Here is a 17,288-nt window from a genome sequence, read left to right as displayed (position 1 = left end):
ATACTCAGGGTGGGAGGGATCTACAAAGGCATGAATACCAGAAGACAGTGATCACTGGCGGCCATCTTGGAAGCTGGTTATCACAGGGAGCCAGTGAGAAGGCACCAGGTAAATTAGATTTATATCCTAATCCACAGGTCCTGGCCCCACAAGGATAAAACACATCTGCAGTGCAAATAGAAGTCTGAGGAACAGGTGTCTATCATGGAAGGAGACCTGACCTGAGACCTGCCTTAGAGGCTGGAGAGTCCTGAAAGAGAGTGGACCCTGGAGTTGCTGGAGCCTGTCTTGACCCTTCTGCCCAGAGCAGGCAAAGTCTGAATGACATCTCAACCTTCAGTGATCAGCAATAGCTGTGTAACAATGGAGCATTTGAGCCACATGATGGAAAGGAAAGGTGAGGTGGCTCATAGGTGGACAGAGCTTAGGAGAGAAAGGCACTGCAACCTCCGCTTCCTGGGTTCAAGCGATTCTCCTGCCTCAGCCTCCCAAGTAGCTGGGACTATAGGCATGCACCATCAAGCCCAGCTAATTTTTGTATTTTTAGTGGAGACAGGGTTTCGCCATATTGGCCAAGCTGGTCTCAAACTCCTGACCTCGTGATACGCCCGCCTTGGCCTCCCAAAGTGCTGGGATTACAGGCGTGAGCCACTGTGCCTGGTCCTAAATTCTTTATGGTTAAAAACATTTTAGGCCAGACGTGGTGGCTCATGCCCGTAAGCCTAGCACTTTGGGAGGCCGAGGCAAATGGATCACTTGAGGTCAGGAGTTTGAAACCAACCTGGCCAACGTGGTGAAACTCTATCTCTACTAAAAATACAAAAAAGTTAGCCAGGCATGGTGGTAGATAATCCCAGCTACTCGGTGGCCTATAATCCCAGCTAGTCGGGAGGCTGAGGCAGGAGAATTGCTTGAACCCAGGAGGCAGAGGTTGCGATACGCGGACATAGGCCACTGCACTCACTCCAGCCTGGACAACAGAGTGAGACTCCATCTCAAAAAAAAAAGAAAAAAAAAAAACATTTTTAAGGTCATCCCAATCTTTAAATTTTTGGGGTATCTATTTTTTTTTTTTTTTTTTTTTGAGACGGAGTCTTGCTTTGTCGCCCAGGCTGGAGTGCAGTGGCCGGATCTCAGCTCACTGCAAGCTCCGCCTCCCGAGTTCACGCCATTCTCCTGCCTCAGCCTCCCGAGTAGCTTGGGACTACAGGCGCCCGTCACCTCGCCCAGCTAGTTTTTTCGTATTTTTTAGTAGAGACGGGGTTTCACCGTGTTAGCCAGGATGGTCTCGATCTCCTGACCTCGTGATCCGCCCGTCTCGGCCTCCCAAAGTGCTGGGATTACAGGCTTGAGCCACCGCGCCCGGCCCCCTGGGTATCTATTATTATGTACTTAAGATAAACTTCCTGTTAGAAATCAAACAGCAAGATTCTAGGGAGATAAAATATTGCCAATAGATTCACTGGGCACTATATACTTAGCCTTCCAGAAATCCCCATCAGACCCCATATGATTAAATTAGCTATCCATGTCCATTTCAGTGTCTCTGTAGCTAGATGGTGGTTAACATTTCTCATTGCTTCAAGGATCATTCATCTGTAGAGGGTCTTCTAGCCACCTGGTACTGCAGATTTCTGTATTCCTTTGTCTGAAACTTTGAAGCAAATCTGTTTTGTTTCTCTTCCTTCAGCTTGGTATTCTCAGGAGCCTGCCCTTTCCGAGGAAGAAGAGGATACAACCAGGCCTCTTGTACGTCTTAAACATTTATTTGTTTCCTGAGTTATTTTGCAGTGCAGTTACGGTGGGTTATTGTAACCTACCAATATGTTGGAAAAAATAAATTGATGAAAATCAAAGTGAGAAAAAATACAGATAGAAAATCAGAACCCAGGGCCGGGCGCGGTGGCTCAAGCCTGTAATCCCAGCACTTTGGGAGGCCGAGACGGGTGGATCACGAGGTCAGGAGATCGAGATCATCCTGGCTAACACGGTGAAACCCCGTCTCTACTAAAAATACAAAAAACTAGCCGGGTGAGTTGGCGGGCGCCTGTAGTCCCAGCTACTCGGGAGGCTGAGGCAGGAGAATGGCGTAAACCCGGAAGGCAGAGCTTGCAGTGAGCTGAGATCCGGCCACTGCACTCCAGCCCAGGCAAAAGAGCGAGACTCTGCCTCAAAAAAAAAAAAAAAAAGAAAAGAAAATCAGAACCCAGGGAAATTTGAGATATGGCTGTGCAGAAGCAGGTACATGCAGAATTTTTTTTTTTTTTTTTTTTTTTTTTACATACAGAATTATTAAAGTTGAGTTCAAATTTAAATATGATCTGGAGAGTCAAAGCAAACTGGGACACTTAAGTTTATTCCATAAGTTGCACCATTTATGAGGAAAAACTTACAATTATTTAAGTAAAGAAAAGACTTTTCATTGGCACCTTGGTCAAAAAGAAACTCTAAAATATAGTTGGACTTCTGTGTCTGTAGATTCTGCATCCATAGATTCAACCAACTGCAAATCAAAAATACTTGAAAAAAAAAATGGGTGGTTGCATCTGTACTGAACATGTACAGACTTTTTTCTTGTCATTTTCTAAACAATATAGTGTAACAACTATTTACATAGAAATCACATATTAGGTTTTATAAGTAATCTAGGGATGATTTAAAGTATACGGGAGGATGTACATTGGTTATGTACAAATACTACACCATTTTATATAAGGGACTTGAGCATCTGTGGATTTTGGTATCCGTGGGGGATCCTGGAACCAATTCTCCATGGCTTCCTAGGGACACTTGTAATTCCTTAATTCTTACAATTTTTAGCTCAGCTTTTAAAAGTCAGTCTTGGCCAAAGTTCAAAAGTTTAAATTATCTGGAAGAGGAAGTGGAACACATACCTTTCAAATGATCGTATGTATATATTTTCTTCAATTGAATTTTTAATCCAAGTTGAGCTAAATTATACTAATATTGTATGGCAAAGTCTTATAGTTCTGATATCCATAGCTTTTCACATCTTTTTTATGGTCTCAGAAGATACAGTCTTCATCCTCATCTTACAAAATTACATATTCTCTGCTCTTGATTCTTTTTGTTTCCATCTCTGACGTCACTCAACACCTGTATTTTGAATGTTTTCTGCTTAACTGCCTCTTTTTCCTCAGCTTATATATGTCTTGCCCATCATGAAACATACACACATACTTCTTTTGACCATATGATCATATGGCTCATCCAATTACTTCTGTTGGTGCGGTGGCCCTAGACAAACCTCTGTGGCCCTAGACAGGCTTGAGTTTAAATCTCGCCTCAGTGACTTATGAAGTGCATGACTGTGGACAAGTTTCTTAATCTTTTCGTGACTCAGTTGCATCTGTAAGTCTGTAAATGGGGATAATAATGGTATTTATCCCATAGGAATGTTGGGAGGATTAAATACATCTAACAAGTACCACATAAATGATAGGTATTGTTATTTTTTTCTCAAATATTTTTGGTCTGCCATTGGTTGAATCCATGGATATTGAACCCACAGATATGGAGGACCAACTGTTATAGCTTTATTGAGTTCTTACTATGTGCCAGGTATATTGTGCTTTACATAGCTTATTTCGTGTAATTATTATCGGAAGTCTATAAAGTGGCCGGGCGCAGTGGCTCAAGCCTGTAATCCCAGCACTTTGGGAGGCTGAGACGGGCAGATCACGAGGTCAGGAGATCGAGACCATCCTGGCTAACACGGTGAAACCCCATCTCTACTAAAAAATACAAAAAAAAAAAAAACTAGCCGGGTGAGGTGGCGGGCGCCTGTAGTCCCAGCTGCTTGGGAGGCTGAGGCAGGAGAATGGCCTAAACCCGGGAGGCGGAGCTTGCAGTGAGCTGAGATCCAGCCACTGCACTCCAGCCTGGGCGACAGAGCGAGACTCAGTCTCAAAAAAAAAAAAAAAAAGAAGTCTATAAAGTATATATTATTTAATATTTTTAAGATAAAGGAAATGAAGCACAGAGGTTAAGAAGCTTACATAGCCGGGCGCAGTGGCTCAAGCCTGTAATCCCAGCACTTTGGGAGGCCGAGATGGGCGGATCACGAGGTCAGGAGATAGAGACCATCCTGGCTAACATGGTGAAACCCCATCTCTACTAAAAAATACAAAAAACTAGACGGGCAAGGTGGCGGGCGCCTGTAGTCCCAGCTACTCGGGAGGCTGAGGCAGGAGAATGGCATAAACCCGGGGGGCGGAGCTTGCAGTGAGCTGAGATCCAGTCACTGCACTCCAGCCTGGGCCACAGAGCGAGACTCCATCTCAAAAAATAACCAAAACAAAACAAAAGAAGCTTACATAACATTGTGCATCAGTGTGTCATAAACCCAGGATTCAAATCCATACAGTCTGACTCTAGGGCCCACACTCTACATTACCGTACAGATGGAGGCTCATTATGAGTGAAGAAATACAAAAGCCAATTACCCGTTCATATTGTTTGTCTATTTTGTAATAATAGTTTTTTCTCTATTTGAAATTAGAATATTTTAAGAATGCCTGTTTCAGTATTAGGACTTGGGATTTATGCAGCTACCTTCTCCCAATCTGTCACTTTTATGTTATCATTTATTTTTTGTTGTATAGACACTGAAGTTAGTTATGTTTAATGTATGATAAATATGTACACATAATAGAATTCAGTCAAAATATGCAACAATTAATATTTAGTCTTTTTTCATGAGTTGCCAATGTTGATCTTTTCTAAGATATCTTTCCTAATTAATATTAGATCATTGAGATAATCTCTGTTCAAAGCTTTGTTTTCCATATTTAGTCTTTAATCCAACTGGATTATAATATTGTAATTGGTTTGAGATAGGAATTTACTGATAATTCTATTAGTAGAATTATCTTTGCATGTAGAAGACCGGTTATTCCAACACCGTTTATTAAGTAAATATTTCCTTTGTGATGCCACCTTTACTGTATACATACATGATTGTTTCTAGGCTTTTACTTTTTCTCTAATCTATTTGTCTACATTTATATCGGTACCATACTTTGTATGTGTGTGTTTTACATTGGTTTAATTACTATTACTTTATATGGGCAATGATTTTACCACTTCTTTATGCACACACATTATTCTTAGTTTTTCAAAAATTTTTGAGCTACTTTGGGACCTCTGGGCTTCCATTTGAATTTTAGAATTAGTTTATCTAGTTCTAGGAAGAAATCATGTTGGGGATTTTCATTGAATTGCACAGACTAATTGGAGAAGAATTGAGTAAAAATACATATATATATATGTATATATATAAAGATATATATAAAAAGATATTTATTTAGTTAGTTATTTAGTTAGTTATTTTTGGTGATGGAGTCTTACTTTGTTTCCCAGGCTGGAGAGCAGTGACGTGATCTTGGCTCACTGGAACCTCCACCTCCCGGGTTTAAGCGGTTCTCATGCCTCAGCCTCCCAAGCAGCTGGGATTACACCACCATGCCTGGCTAAGTTTTTGCATTTTTAGTAGAGATAGGGTTTCACGGTGTTGGCCAGGCTGACCACAAGTGATTCTGACCTCAAGTGATCCACCTGCCTCAGCCTCCCAAAGTACTAGGATTACAGGCATGAGCCATTGCACCTGTACCGAAATATATTTTCTGTCACAATTAAAGATGTTTCCATTTAAGGGAATCTATTAATATAAACTATTATATTCAAGAGAAAAACAATCAGATGTATAGAGCTGAAAATTTTTAAATTCAGAACCTGTGATTTCAAAAGGACCTATTTATAAAGTAAAAATAAAAGAACACTTTCTTGCCATGATACTTTAAGAAATTATTCACATGCATACAACACATATACATGCAGATAATAAGCTAAAAGCTAGTACCATGTTTACTTGTAAAAATGAGCCACTTTCCCACTAGTCAGGAACCCAACCAGCTTGCCGGTGCTACCACATTTATCTATATAATTTTGTAGCCTAGACATAAGTAAGGGGAGGGAAATGAAGTAAAAAGTGGGATAGAACAGTCAAAATTATGATATCTAAATGATACGATTATGTTTTTAGGCAACAGAAGAGAAACATGAGATGATTGAAATATGGACACAACATTAATATACAAAAATCAATGCAATTTTTCTCTATAAACCACACCATCAAAAATGAAATGGAAGAATGATGCTCAGACTAGAGAAAAACCCTAAAGAAAAAAATAAAGAAAGAAATGTATGTGATGTATATGGGAGAATGAAACCTTCAAATTATTACTGAGATATAAAAGAGGATTTGAACAAATTTTTTAAATACCCTTTTCTGGATAAGATCCATCATTATTAAATTAATGTAAATTGTCTTTAACCTACATAGATTTATCTGAATCTCAATAACAATTCTAAATTATTTTTCTTAGAATTAGACAAGTTTAATCAAGCTGAGTCTAGAATATGTTTGAAAAATAAAAACATGCAGAATGGCCAGGAAAAGTATAAAAGAATGTCATGTACCATCTCAAGTTTTTAAAAGAAGAATATTCGTTTAATGGTTATATAACTTCAGGGAAAAAAAAAATTTATAAAAAGTTGCCAGTCAGCACATACACTCAGAACTGATTTGTAGTTATCTTTATTCCCTTGCTGTAAACTTTGTTATTTTAAAGAATATGTTTGTTCCATTATGTGTCTTGAAGAAAGTGAGGCATGGTGGCTCACACCTGTAATCCCAGCACTTTAGGAGGCCAAAGCAGGAGGATCACTTGAGGCTAGGAGTTTGAGACCAGCTGGATCAACACAGTGAGACCCAGTCTTTACAAAAAAAATTTTTTAAATTAGCTGGGTGTGGCCAGGCACAGTGGCTCACACCTGTAATCCCAGCACTTTGGGAGGCCGAGGCAGGTGGATCATGAGGTCAGAAGATCGAGACCGTCCTGGCTGACACAGTGAAACCCTGTTTCTACTAAAAATACAAAAAATTAGCCGGGTGTAGTGGTACATGCCTGTAGTCCCAGCTACTTGGGACGCTGAGGCAGCAGAATCGCTTGAACTCAGGAGGCAGAGGTTGCAGTGAGCCGGTATCGCACTACTGCACTCCAGCCTGGGCAACAGAGTGAGACTCCATCTCAAAAAAAAAAAAAAAAAAAATAGCTGGGTTTGGTGGCTCACATGTGTAGCCCCAGCTACTCAGGAGGCTGAGGCAGGAGGATTGCTTGAGCTCATCAGTGAGGCTTCAGTGAGCTATGATTGTGGCACTGCTCCAGCTGAGGTGACAGAGTGAGACTCAGTTTCAAAGAAAAAATAAAGTGAAGGAGAGGAAGGTGCTGTGGTGCCAGCAAGAACTTTAGAAATGTTAGTGCTTCTTGCCAGAGGCAGAAGTATGTTCATGTTTTTTTTGGTTCTGTTTGACAGGAGAAGGAATAAAACTTAATGACATGAACTGTGAATTTATGTTTTTTAAGGTTCGAATCCCTATGTTTCTTGCTATTAATATTGAATTTCTTAAGGTTTGTATGTGAAGAGAATCAACATCTTGGGAAAATAGACCCTGTTATAAAGACTGACTCATCATTTTATACAGTCAAAAATTAAAACATTTTACTTCTTGGTATTTTGTTACTTATGGCTTTTGTCAGGGGTGCAATCTTTTTATATGAAATCTATGCTAAGTTACTAGAGTTGGTGGGAAAATGTTTTTGTGCTGATTTGCTAGCACTAATCTAAAAAATGTTTTATCTTTTTGTAGTTTTCCCCTATCTTTGTTGTGGTGTGTATTCCAGAGGGATTATCTATTTCTGAAACATTCATCAATTGATTATTATGTCAAGCTCCATTCTGAGTACTTCACATTTACTGTGTTATTTAGTCTTCATATCAACCCTTTAAGGAGAATTCCACTTTATAGATAAGGAAACTGAGATTCGAATTTGGCTATTTGTCAAGGTAACACAATTAGTAAATTTTGAAACCAGAATTCGAACCCATGACGTTGGATACCGCAGCCTATTAACTGGGAAAACATATCTAAACCCAGCTCCGTTTTGAAAGTTTCGTACTTTAACATTTTTTTCAGTTGGAAGTGTGTCAGTCACATGTCTGTTCAGCCTTTCTGCTGCTTTTATGAATGGAACAACAGGCATTCATTCTTACACTTGGGGTCTGCAGGTTAAACTATGTGGGCAGCTCTGCTTTGGGCTGCAGATCAGCCTCGGCTTAGGCTCCAGGGTGGGCTCGCGTCTGCTCTGCATATATTCAATCTGAGTTTCAGCTGAAATGGTGCAGCTTCCTGGGCCAGGCTCTTCATTTGCTGTCTCACTGGAGCACATGAGCCAAGGTAAAGGGTGTAAGCACATTTCAGGCCTTGGCTCACATCATGTTTACTGGCATTCTTTTTGCCCCGACAAAGAGCTCAGACAAGGCCCACATTAGTAGATGGGACATTAGTACAGGCAGGAAGTGAAGACTCACTGAATAATCAATTTATCACAGTAACATTTTCTAATGGAATTATTTTTTGTTGAGTTTGTGTATGAGACCAGACCTTGCTGTGTTGCCCAGGCTGGAGTACAGTGGCATGAACTGGGCTCAGGCAATCCTCCCGCCTCAGCCTCCCGAGTAGCCAGATGATAGGCATGTGCCATCATGCCTGGCTAATTTTGTTTGTTTGTTTTCACAGAGATGGAGTCTCACTGTGTTACCCAGGCTGTTCTCAAACTCCTGGCATCAAGCAATCCTCCTGCCTCAGCCTCCCAAAGTTCTTAGATTATAGGTGTGAGCTGCTATTCCCAGCTTCACTGAGATTTTTTAAACTTTAAACATATTGAAATATAGTCTTACAACTTAAAAAAAAAACTTTATTAACATATAAGTCACATACTATGAAATTAGCCCATTTAAAGTATACAATTGAGTGGTTTTTAATGTATTCACAGAGTTGTGCAGCCATCACCATAATCAATGTTAGAACATTTTCATCACCCTGAAAAGAAACCCTTTACCTGGTAGCTTTCACTTCCTGTTTTCCCTCAAGGCTCTGATGTGGGCAAAAATAAATGATTTCTATCTCTATGGATTTGCCTATTCTGGACATTTAATGTAAATTGAGTCATATGATAAACTGTTACCCTTTGTGACACCTTTCACTTAGCATTATGTTTCCAAGTTTCATGCATTTTGTAGCTTGTACCAGTACTTTTTATTTCTGAATAATATTCTATTGTAGGGATATACCACATTGTCTTTATTCATTGATAAATGGAAATTTGACTCATTTCCCCTTTTAGGCTATTATGAATAATGCTGATAAGAACATTGATGTACAAGTTTTTATGTGATCATATGTTTTCAATTCTCTTAAGTTTGTACATAGAAATGAAATTGCGGGATCATATGATAACTCTATACTTAACATTTTAAAGAATTGCCCCACTGTTGGCCAGGTACGGTGGCTCACGCCTGTAATCCCAGCACTTTGGGAGGCTGAGATGGACAGATCACCTGAAGTCAGGAGTTCGAGACCAGCCTGACCAACATGGTGAAACCCTGTCTCTACTAAAAATAAAACACAAGTAGCCGGGCCTGGTAATCCTAGCTACTTGGGAAGCTGAGGCAGGAGAATCACTTGAACCTGGTAGGCAGAAGTTGCAGTGAGCCAAGATCACACCATTGCCCTCCAGCCTGGGCAACAAGAGCGAAACTCCATCCCCAGAAAAAAAAAAAAGAATTGCCCTACTGTTTTCCATAGCAGTTGTGCTAGTTTACGTTCCCACCAGCTGTGTATGAGGATTCTGGTTTCTCCATCAGCACTTGTTCTTATCTGTCCTTTGGTTATAGCTGTCCTAGTGGGTGTGAAGTAATATCTCATGAGATTTTCATTTACTTGTACTGTATAACTTGTGATGTTGAACACCATTTCCTATGTTTCTTGGCCATTTCTATTAATATATCTTCTTTGAAGAATTGTCTATTCAGAGCCTTTGCCTATTTCTAATGAGTTTGTCTTTTGATTATTGAATTTTTAAGAGGTCTGTACATATTCAAGTGTCATCAGATAAATGGTTTGGAAATATTTTATCCTATCCTCTGGGTTGTCTTTTCACTTTCTTGACGATGTCCTTAGAAGCACAAAAATTTTTAGTTGTTCTGACGTCCATTTTTATTTAATTTTCTTTTGTCGCTTATGCTTTTGGTGTCATATCTAAGAAACAATTGCCTAATTCAAAGTCATGATGTACAATTATGTATTCTGAGACTTTTTTTTTCTTTTTGTTTTAGCTCTTACAGCTAGATCTTTGATCCATTTTGAGTTAACCTTTGTATACAGCATTATCCAACTTCATTGGCTTGCATGCAGATAGTCCAGTTGTCCCGGCATCATTTGTTGAGAAGACTATTCTCTTTGCCGGTGAAGTTTTTTTTTTTTTATCACCATTTATTATGATGTGGGGGTTTTGTAGTTGCCCTATATCATGTTGAGGAAGTTCTCTTCTTTTGTTTATTTGCTTGTTTGTTGGATGTTGGGTTGTTGTTGTTTGTTTGTTTTCAATAATAAAAGGGTGTTGGATTTTGTTAACTACTTTTTCTGCATTTACTGAGATGATCTTATGGTTTTTGTCCTTTATTATATTGGTATGACATGTTATGTTAATTGATTATCAGATGTTAAATTAATACTGCATTCTCCTGGGATAAATCCTACTTGGTTATGGTCCATAATACTTTTTATATGTTGTTGGATTAGGTTTGTTAGCATTGAGGATTTTTACCTCTCTATTAATAAGACAGAGTGGGATGTTGTGTTTTTTTGGGGGGCAGTGCATGTGTGTGTGTGTATGTTATCTTTGTCAGGTTTTAGTATTAGAGTAATACTTGCCTGATAAAAGATGTGTACCCTCCTTTTTATTCATCCTCTTTGTTTTGTTTTGGAAGAGTTTGTAAATAAATTAGTATTAATTTCTTTGTTGTTTGGTAAAATTCACCAGTGAAGCCATCTGGGCCTGAGTTTTTCTTTTGGGTAGTTTTTTTTTGTTTTTGTTTTTGTTTTAGTAATTCAATCTCTTGTTACAAGTCTTTTCGTCTTTTCTTTTTGTTTCAGTTTGATCAGTTTGTGTCTTTCTAGAAATTCACTCATTTCATCTAGTTTGTTGGCATATATTTATTCATAATATCTCTTTCTATTCCTGTTTATTTCTGTAAGATTAGTAGTAATGTTTCTACTTTCATTCCTGATTTTTGTATTTTGAGTCTTCTTTTTTTTTTTTTTTGAGACAGAGTCTCGCTCTGTCACCCAGGCTGGAGTGCAGTGGCCAGATCTCAGCTCACTGCAAGCTCCGCCTCCCGGGTTTACGCCATTCTCCTGCCTCAGCCTCCCTAGTAGCTGGGGACTACAGGTGCCCGCCACCTCACCCGGCTAGTTTTTTTGTATTTTTTTAGTAGAGACGGGGTTTCACCGTGTTAGCCAGGATGGTCTTGATCTCCTGACCTCGTGATCCACCCGTCTCGGCCTCCCAAAGTGCTGGGATTACAGGCTTGAGCCACCGCGCCCGGCTTGAGTCTTCTTTTTTCTGTCAGTCATATTTGTTCATTTTGTCAATTTTTAGTTTTATTGATTCGCTCTAATGTTTTTCTATTCTGAATTTCTTTGATGTCCATTCTAATGTTTGCTTATTTCCTTTTGATTACTTTGGATTTAGTTTGATCATCCTCTTCTAGTATCTTTTTTTTTTTTTTTAAATTGAGACAGAGTCTCATTCTGTCAGGCTTAAGTGCAGTGGCATGATCATGGCTCACTGCAGCCTTGATCGCCCAGGCTCAGGTGATCCTGCCACCTCAGTCCGGTCCCCCAAGCTCCCAGTAGCCGAGACTACAGGCATACACCACCACGCCCGACTAAGTTTTTGCATATTTTGTAGAGATGGGGTTTCACCATGTTGCCCAGGGTGGTCTTGAACTCCTGGGCTCAAGCACTTCACCTGCCTCAGCCTTCCAGAGTGCCAGATTATGAGCACACCCACTCCTCTTCTAGTATTTTAAGATAGAAAGTTAATTGATTTGAAATCTTTCTTCTTTCTTAATAAAGTGTTTACAGCTATAGGTTTCCCTCTAAAACTTGCTTTAATGGCATTCCATAAGTTTTGGTATGTTGCACCCTCATTTTCTTTTACTTCAAAGTATTTTGTAATTTCCATTGTGATTTTGTTGATCTATTGGTTATTTCAGAATGTTGTTTAATTTTTACATATTTTTGAATTTCACAAATTTATTTCTGTTAGTGATTTCTAATTTTTATCCATTGTGATCAAGGAACATACTTTACACAATTCTCTTAAAATTTATTGAGGCTGTTTTTTTTTTTTTTTTTTTTAAAAGACAGGTCTTGCTGCATTTCCCTGGGTGAAATGCAGTGACTGTTCACAAGCATGATTATAGTTCATGATAGCCTTAACCTCACGGGCTCAAGTGATCCTCTTGCCTTAGCCTCCAGTGTAGCTGGGCCTATTGAGGATTCTTTTATAGACTAACGTATTTTCTTTTTTTTTGAGACAGAGTCTTGCTCTGTGGCCTAGGCAGGAGTGCAGTGGCCGGATCTCAGCTCACTGCAAGCTCCGCCTCCCGGGTTTACGCCATTCTCCTGTCTCAGCCTCCCGAGTAGCTGGGACTACAGGCGCCCGCCACCTCGCCCGGCTAGTTTTTTTTGTATTTTTTAGTAGAGATGGGGTTTCACCGTGTTAGCCAGGATAGTCTCGATCTCCTGAGCTCGTGATCCGCCCGTCTCGGCCTCCCAAAGTGCTGGGATTACAGGCTTGAGCTACCATGCCTGGCCTACTTTTCTATCTTAGAGAGTGCTCTATATACACTTCAGAGAATGTGTATTCTCTTGCGCAGTGTGTTCTATAGGTGTCTGTTAGGTCTGGTTGGTGTATGGTGTTTGAGTCTTCTATCTTCTTGCTTATAATCCGCCTGCTTGTATCCATTATTAAAAGTGGTGTTTGGGCCGGGCACAGGGGCTCACGTCTGTATTCCCAGCGCTTTGGGAGGCGGAGGTGGGTGGAGCACGAGGTCAGGAGTTCAAGATCAGCCTGGCCAAGATGGTGAAACCCCACCTCTATTAAAAATACAAAAATTAGCCGGCTGCGGTGGGAGGAGCCTATAATCCCAGCTACTAAGGAGGCTGAGGAAGGAGAACTGCTTGAACTCCGGCGGCAGAGGTTGCAGTGAGCCAAGATCGCACCACTGTACTCCAGCCTAGGCAATAGACTGAGGCTCCAAAAAAAAAAAAAGTGATGTTTGGAGTCTCCAAAAATTATTTGTTAAATTGCCCATTTCTGCCTTCAATTCTGTATTTTTGCTTTATGTATTTTAAGACTGTTAATGCATATATAATTGTTACATCTTTCTGCCAGGTTGACCCTTTTATCATTATAAAATGTCTTTTATCTTTAGTAACACTTTTGTTTTAAATTCTATTTTGTCTGATATTAGTATATCCACTCAAGCTTTCTTACGGTTGTTTGTATGCTGTATCTTTTTCCATCACTTTATTTTCAAGCTATTTGTGTATTTGAACCTAAAATGTATTTTCTATAGACAGCATATAGATGAATTCTGTTTTTCTATCCAATCTGACAATCTCTGCCTTTTTTTTTTAGCTTGTTTAATCCATTCAGAGTTAATGATAACACTAGAATTATTGGGCTATGTCTGCCATTTTCCTTTTTGTTTTCCATTTGTCCTATGTCATTTTTTGTTTCTCCTTTACTGCTTTCTTTTCACTAAGCGAATGTTTTCCAGTTTTAAATTATAATTTCTTTAATGATTTTTTCACTGTATTTTCTTAGTGGTTGCTCTAGGAGTTGGATACTATATATCTTATCAGAACCTACTTCAGATTTATATTGTTACATTAAGATATGGAAATATTGGTCTTATGTAGTTCTATTCCCTCTTCCCTTGTGTTATATGTATTACAAATTCAACCCATTATTATAATTACTACTGCATACAGTGTTGCATCACTTAAAGAAGATGAGAAAAGAGAGCAAATATGTATTATGTTTATTATATTAACCTTATTTACCATTTGTTTGTGTTGATTCAAGTTCTAGTAAATCTTGTGTCATTTGCTTACTCTATTCCAAATTTGCTTTGAAGATTCTCTCTGTCTCTGGTTTTTAACATTTTTGCTATGGTATATCTGACTGTGGGTCTCTTACATTTGTTTTACCTGGAGTTCATTGAGCTTCTTGAATGTATAATGTTTTTTGTCAGATTTGGGAAATGTCTAGCCATTATTTCTTTGAATGTTTTTTCTGTATCTTTCTTCTTCCAGTACTCCTACCATTCATGAATTGGTGCACTTAATGGTGTTCCACATTTCTCTGACGCTCTGTTTATTTTTCCTTATTGTTTTTTCCTTTGTTCTTTGGATTGATGATCCCTATCAATCTATTTTTAAGTATGCTAATTCTTCTGCCATTTTGGATCTATGACCAAGCCTATCTGGTGAATTTTTTCACTTTAGTTATTGTACTTTTCAATTTTATAATTTCTATTTGGCTCTTTTTTTAAATATAACTTTTGTCTCTTTATTGAGATTCTCTATTTGATGAGACATTGTCATCAGACCTTCCTTTTTAAAAATAATGATTTCCTTGAGCTCTATAATGGTTGCTTTGAAGTTTTTGTATATTGAATCTGACATCTGGGCCCTCTAACAGGCAGTTTCTGTTGTCTGCTTTTTTTTCCATCGTGTGTTTTTCCCTTTCTTGTCTCTTTACCTGTCTGGTAATGTTTTGTTGAAAACTGAACATTAAGGATATATATAGTAGCAACTCTGGTAAAATTTTCTTTCCTCTTTTCTTGTTTTTGTTGTTCTTTGTTTAGTGACTTGCCTAGATTATTTCAGTGAAGTCTGTTTCCCCTGTAGTGTGAAGTCTCTGTTGTCACTCCTCAAAGGACATAGCCTTGGGCATGTACAAACTCACTCTGGGATGACAGTGGTTCAGTCAGGACTCTTTGATTGTCCCTTTCCTGGATCTGTCTTTTTTTCTTTTCTTTTCTTTTCTTTTCTTTCTTTCTTTTTTTTTTTTTTTTTAAGGCAGTCACCCAGTTGCCCAGACTGGAGTGCAGTGGCACAATCTCGGCTCACTGCACCCTCCACCTCCTGGGTTCAAGCGATTCTCATGCCTCAGCCTTCCAAGTAGTTGGGGTTACAGGCGCGGGCTAGCATGCCTGGCTAACTTTTGTATTTTTTGGTAGAAACTGGGTTTCACCATGTTGGCCAGGCTGGTCTCGAACTCCTGACATCAAGTGATTCACCCGCCTCAGCCTTCCAAAGTGCTGAGATTACAGGTGTGAGCCACCGTACCCGGCTCTGGATCTGTTTTTTAAACTGTCTTAAATTACCCAATCCCTTGAGCATAAATTACTCCACAGTTTGATCTGAGTCTTTTGAGGTTTCTTTTGACCCCAGGAGGGTCCTTTATTGTCTTTCCCTGGTTTTCTGGTTAACTGTCCTGTGCTTTACCCTGCTGCTTTTAATTAAAAGTAGAGCCAGGTATAGTGGCTTGTGCCTGTAATCCAGCTACCTGGGAGGCTGAGGTAGGAGAATCGCTTAAGCCCAAGAGTTTGAGGCTGCAGTGAGCCCTGAATGCACCAGCCTGGGCAACAGAGTGAGACTCTATCTCTAAAACATAAAATAAAATAAAATAAAATAAAATAAAATAAAATAAAATAAAATAAAATAAAACAAATAAATACAAAGAATTACCACCTTCTCTTAATTGCTTTCCACCAAAATCTCCGTTGTTTCTGAGTGCGCCCTTAAGCTTGAACTTTGCCATAACTCTGTTGCAAATAAATTCATTTCCTTGTTTCTTCACATTTGTCAAGCCTAAAACAAGAAAAATAATACAATTATTCAAATTTGGGATTTAAAAAGAACATGTAATAAACAATAGAATGGTAAGTTTTAAAAAGTTGAGAGGAAAAAAAATAAAAAGTTGAGAGGGATTCCACTTCCAGGATAGCAATGGAAAGTATTCCATGGACCTAATCCACAGTAAAACAAGCGTAACTGGTAAGAAGCATTTAAACCTGCAGATTGTGGCTCAAATGCCACAGACTCTTACAGTTTTTATTAAGTTTTAGTGTTTTTTTATTATTATTAAATAGTTCTTTATTTGCTATATGCCTTTAGGGCAATTTCCAGAAATTTTAATCTTTAAAAACTTCTCATTAGTGTTTATCTATATATTAAACTTATCAAGGAGTTCTTACCTTCTAAATGGATAATAATAGTAGCTACTTTGTAGCCTTATTAGGGGAATTTTAAAAGTTAACATAACAAAATATTATAGCATTGTCCAGCACATAACAAGTAGTCAGTAGATGACAGTGATAATATTAATGATAGTAATGATCTCAACATCATAGAGATAGTTTCTCAGAAACATTATTCAGCCTTTGGGCCTCGCGTGGTGGCTCATGCCTGTAATCCTAGCACTTTAGGAGGCTGAAGTGGGCAGATCACCTGAGGCCAGGAGTTCAAGGCTAGCCTGGCCAACATGGTGAAACCCCGTCTCTACTAAAAATACAAAAGTTAGCCTGGTGAGGTGGCGGGCACCTGTAATCCCAGCTACTTGGGAGGCTGCTGCAGGAGAATTGCTTGAACCCAGGAGCGGAGGTTGCACCATGTCACTCCAGCCTGGGCGACAGTGAGACTCCATCTGAAAAATAAAATAAAATAAAATAAATTCAGCCTTTGGTGATTTCCATTTGTATTTCCCATTTTATCTCGTCCCATTTGTACTATAATAAGTTCCCCTAAGTATGGATATGCAGGTGCTTTTTTTTTTTTTTTTTTCCCTAGAGAACCTTTGCAGTTTAAAAGGTTTTTCTTTATTTCCTTATTTGGATGTATAATTATTTTAATGGGAAGAGCTAGACACTATTGATCAAATCACATTCTTTTTTAGAAATTTGGCATTTGTTTGTTGGTTTCTGTTATATCATTCTCATAGATTTAATTCCCATCCTTTGATTGCAAGTAAACAAAAGACTAAAACCTCACTCCCTTTCTTCGATGGTTAACTATTGACTCTGTCCTTAGCTGTATTACCCACCATGTATATTTTCTACAGCTGCTCACATCCTTTGGCCATGGATTCAGCTCCCAATTTTAGGTTGATGACTAAAAACTTTTCATCTCCTTTCTTCTTATATCTAACTGCATAGTGAATATTTCCATCTGAAAGTCCTATAGCAAGCTTGTCCAACCCACGACCGGGAGGCCACATGCAGCC

The 17,288-nt window shown here is 38.9% G+C and overlaps 1 protein-coding gene across 2 annotated transcripts in view; it reads left to right on the top strand.

The window, feature by feature from the left end:
• LOC111554009 (zinc finger protein 568) overlaps nucleotides 1–17,288 on the top strand; it is a 42,515-nt gene that overhangs the window by 7,009 nt on the left and 18,218 nt on the right. For both annotated transcript variants that reach the window (XM_023229233.3, XM_023229232.3), the window contains exons 3-4: nucleotides 138–397; nucleotides 1,691–1,749. In XM_023229233.3, coding sequence (XP_023085001.1) covers nucleotides 322–397; nucleotides 1,691–1,749 — 135 coding nt within the window. In that variant the 5' untranslated portion in view covers nucleotides 138–321. The remainder of the gene's footprint in view (nucleotides 1–137; nucleotides 398–1,690; nucleotides 1,750–17,288) is intronic.

This window comes from Piliocolobus tephrosceles, chromosome 21, assembly GCF_002776525.5.
Source record: "Piliocolobus tephrosceles isolate RC106 chromosome 21, ASM277652v3, whole genome shotgun sequence".
Classification (NCBI taxonomy): Eukaryota; Metazoa; Chordata; class Mammalia; order Primates; family Cercopithecidae; genus Piliocolobus; species Piliocolobus tephrosceles.
Note: the sequence above shows the minus strand (reverse complement) of the source record. Positions and strands in the feature narration are given on the sequence as shown.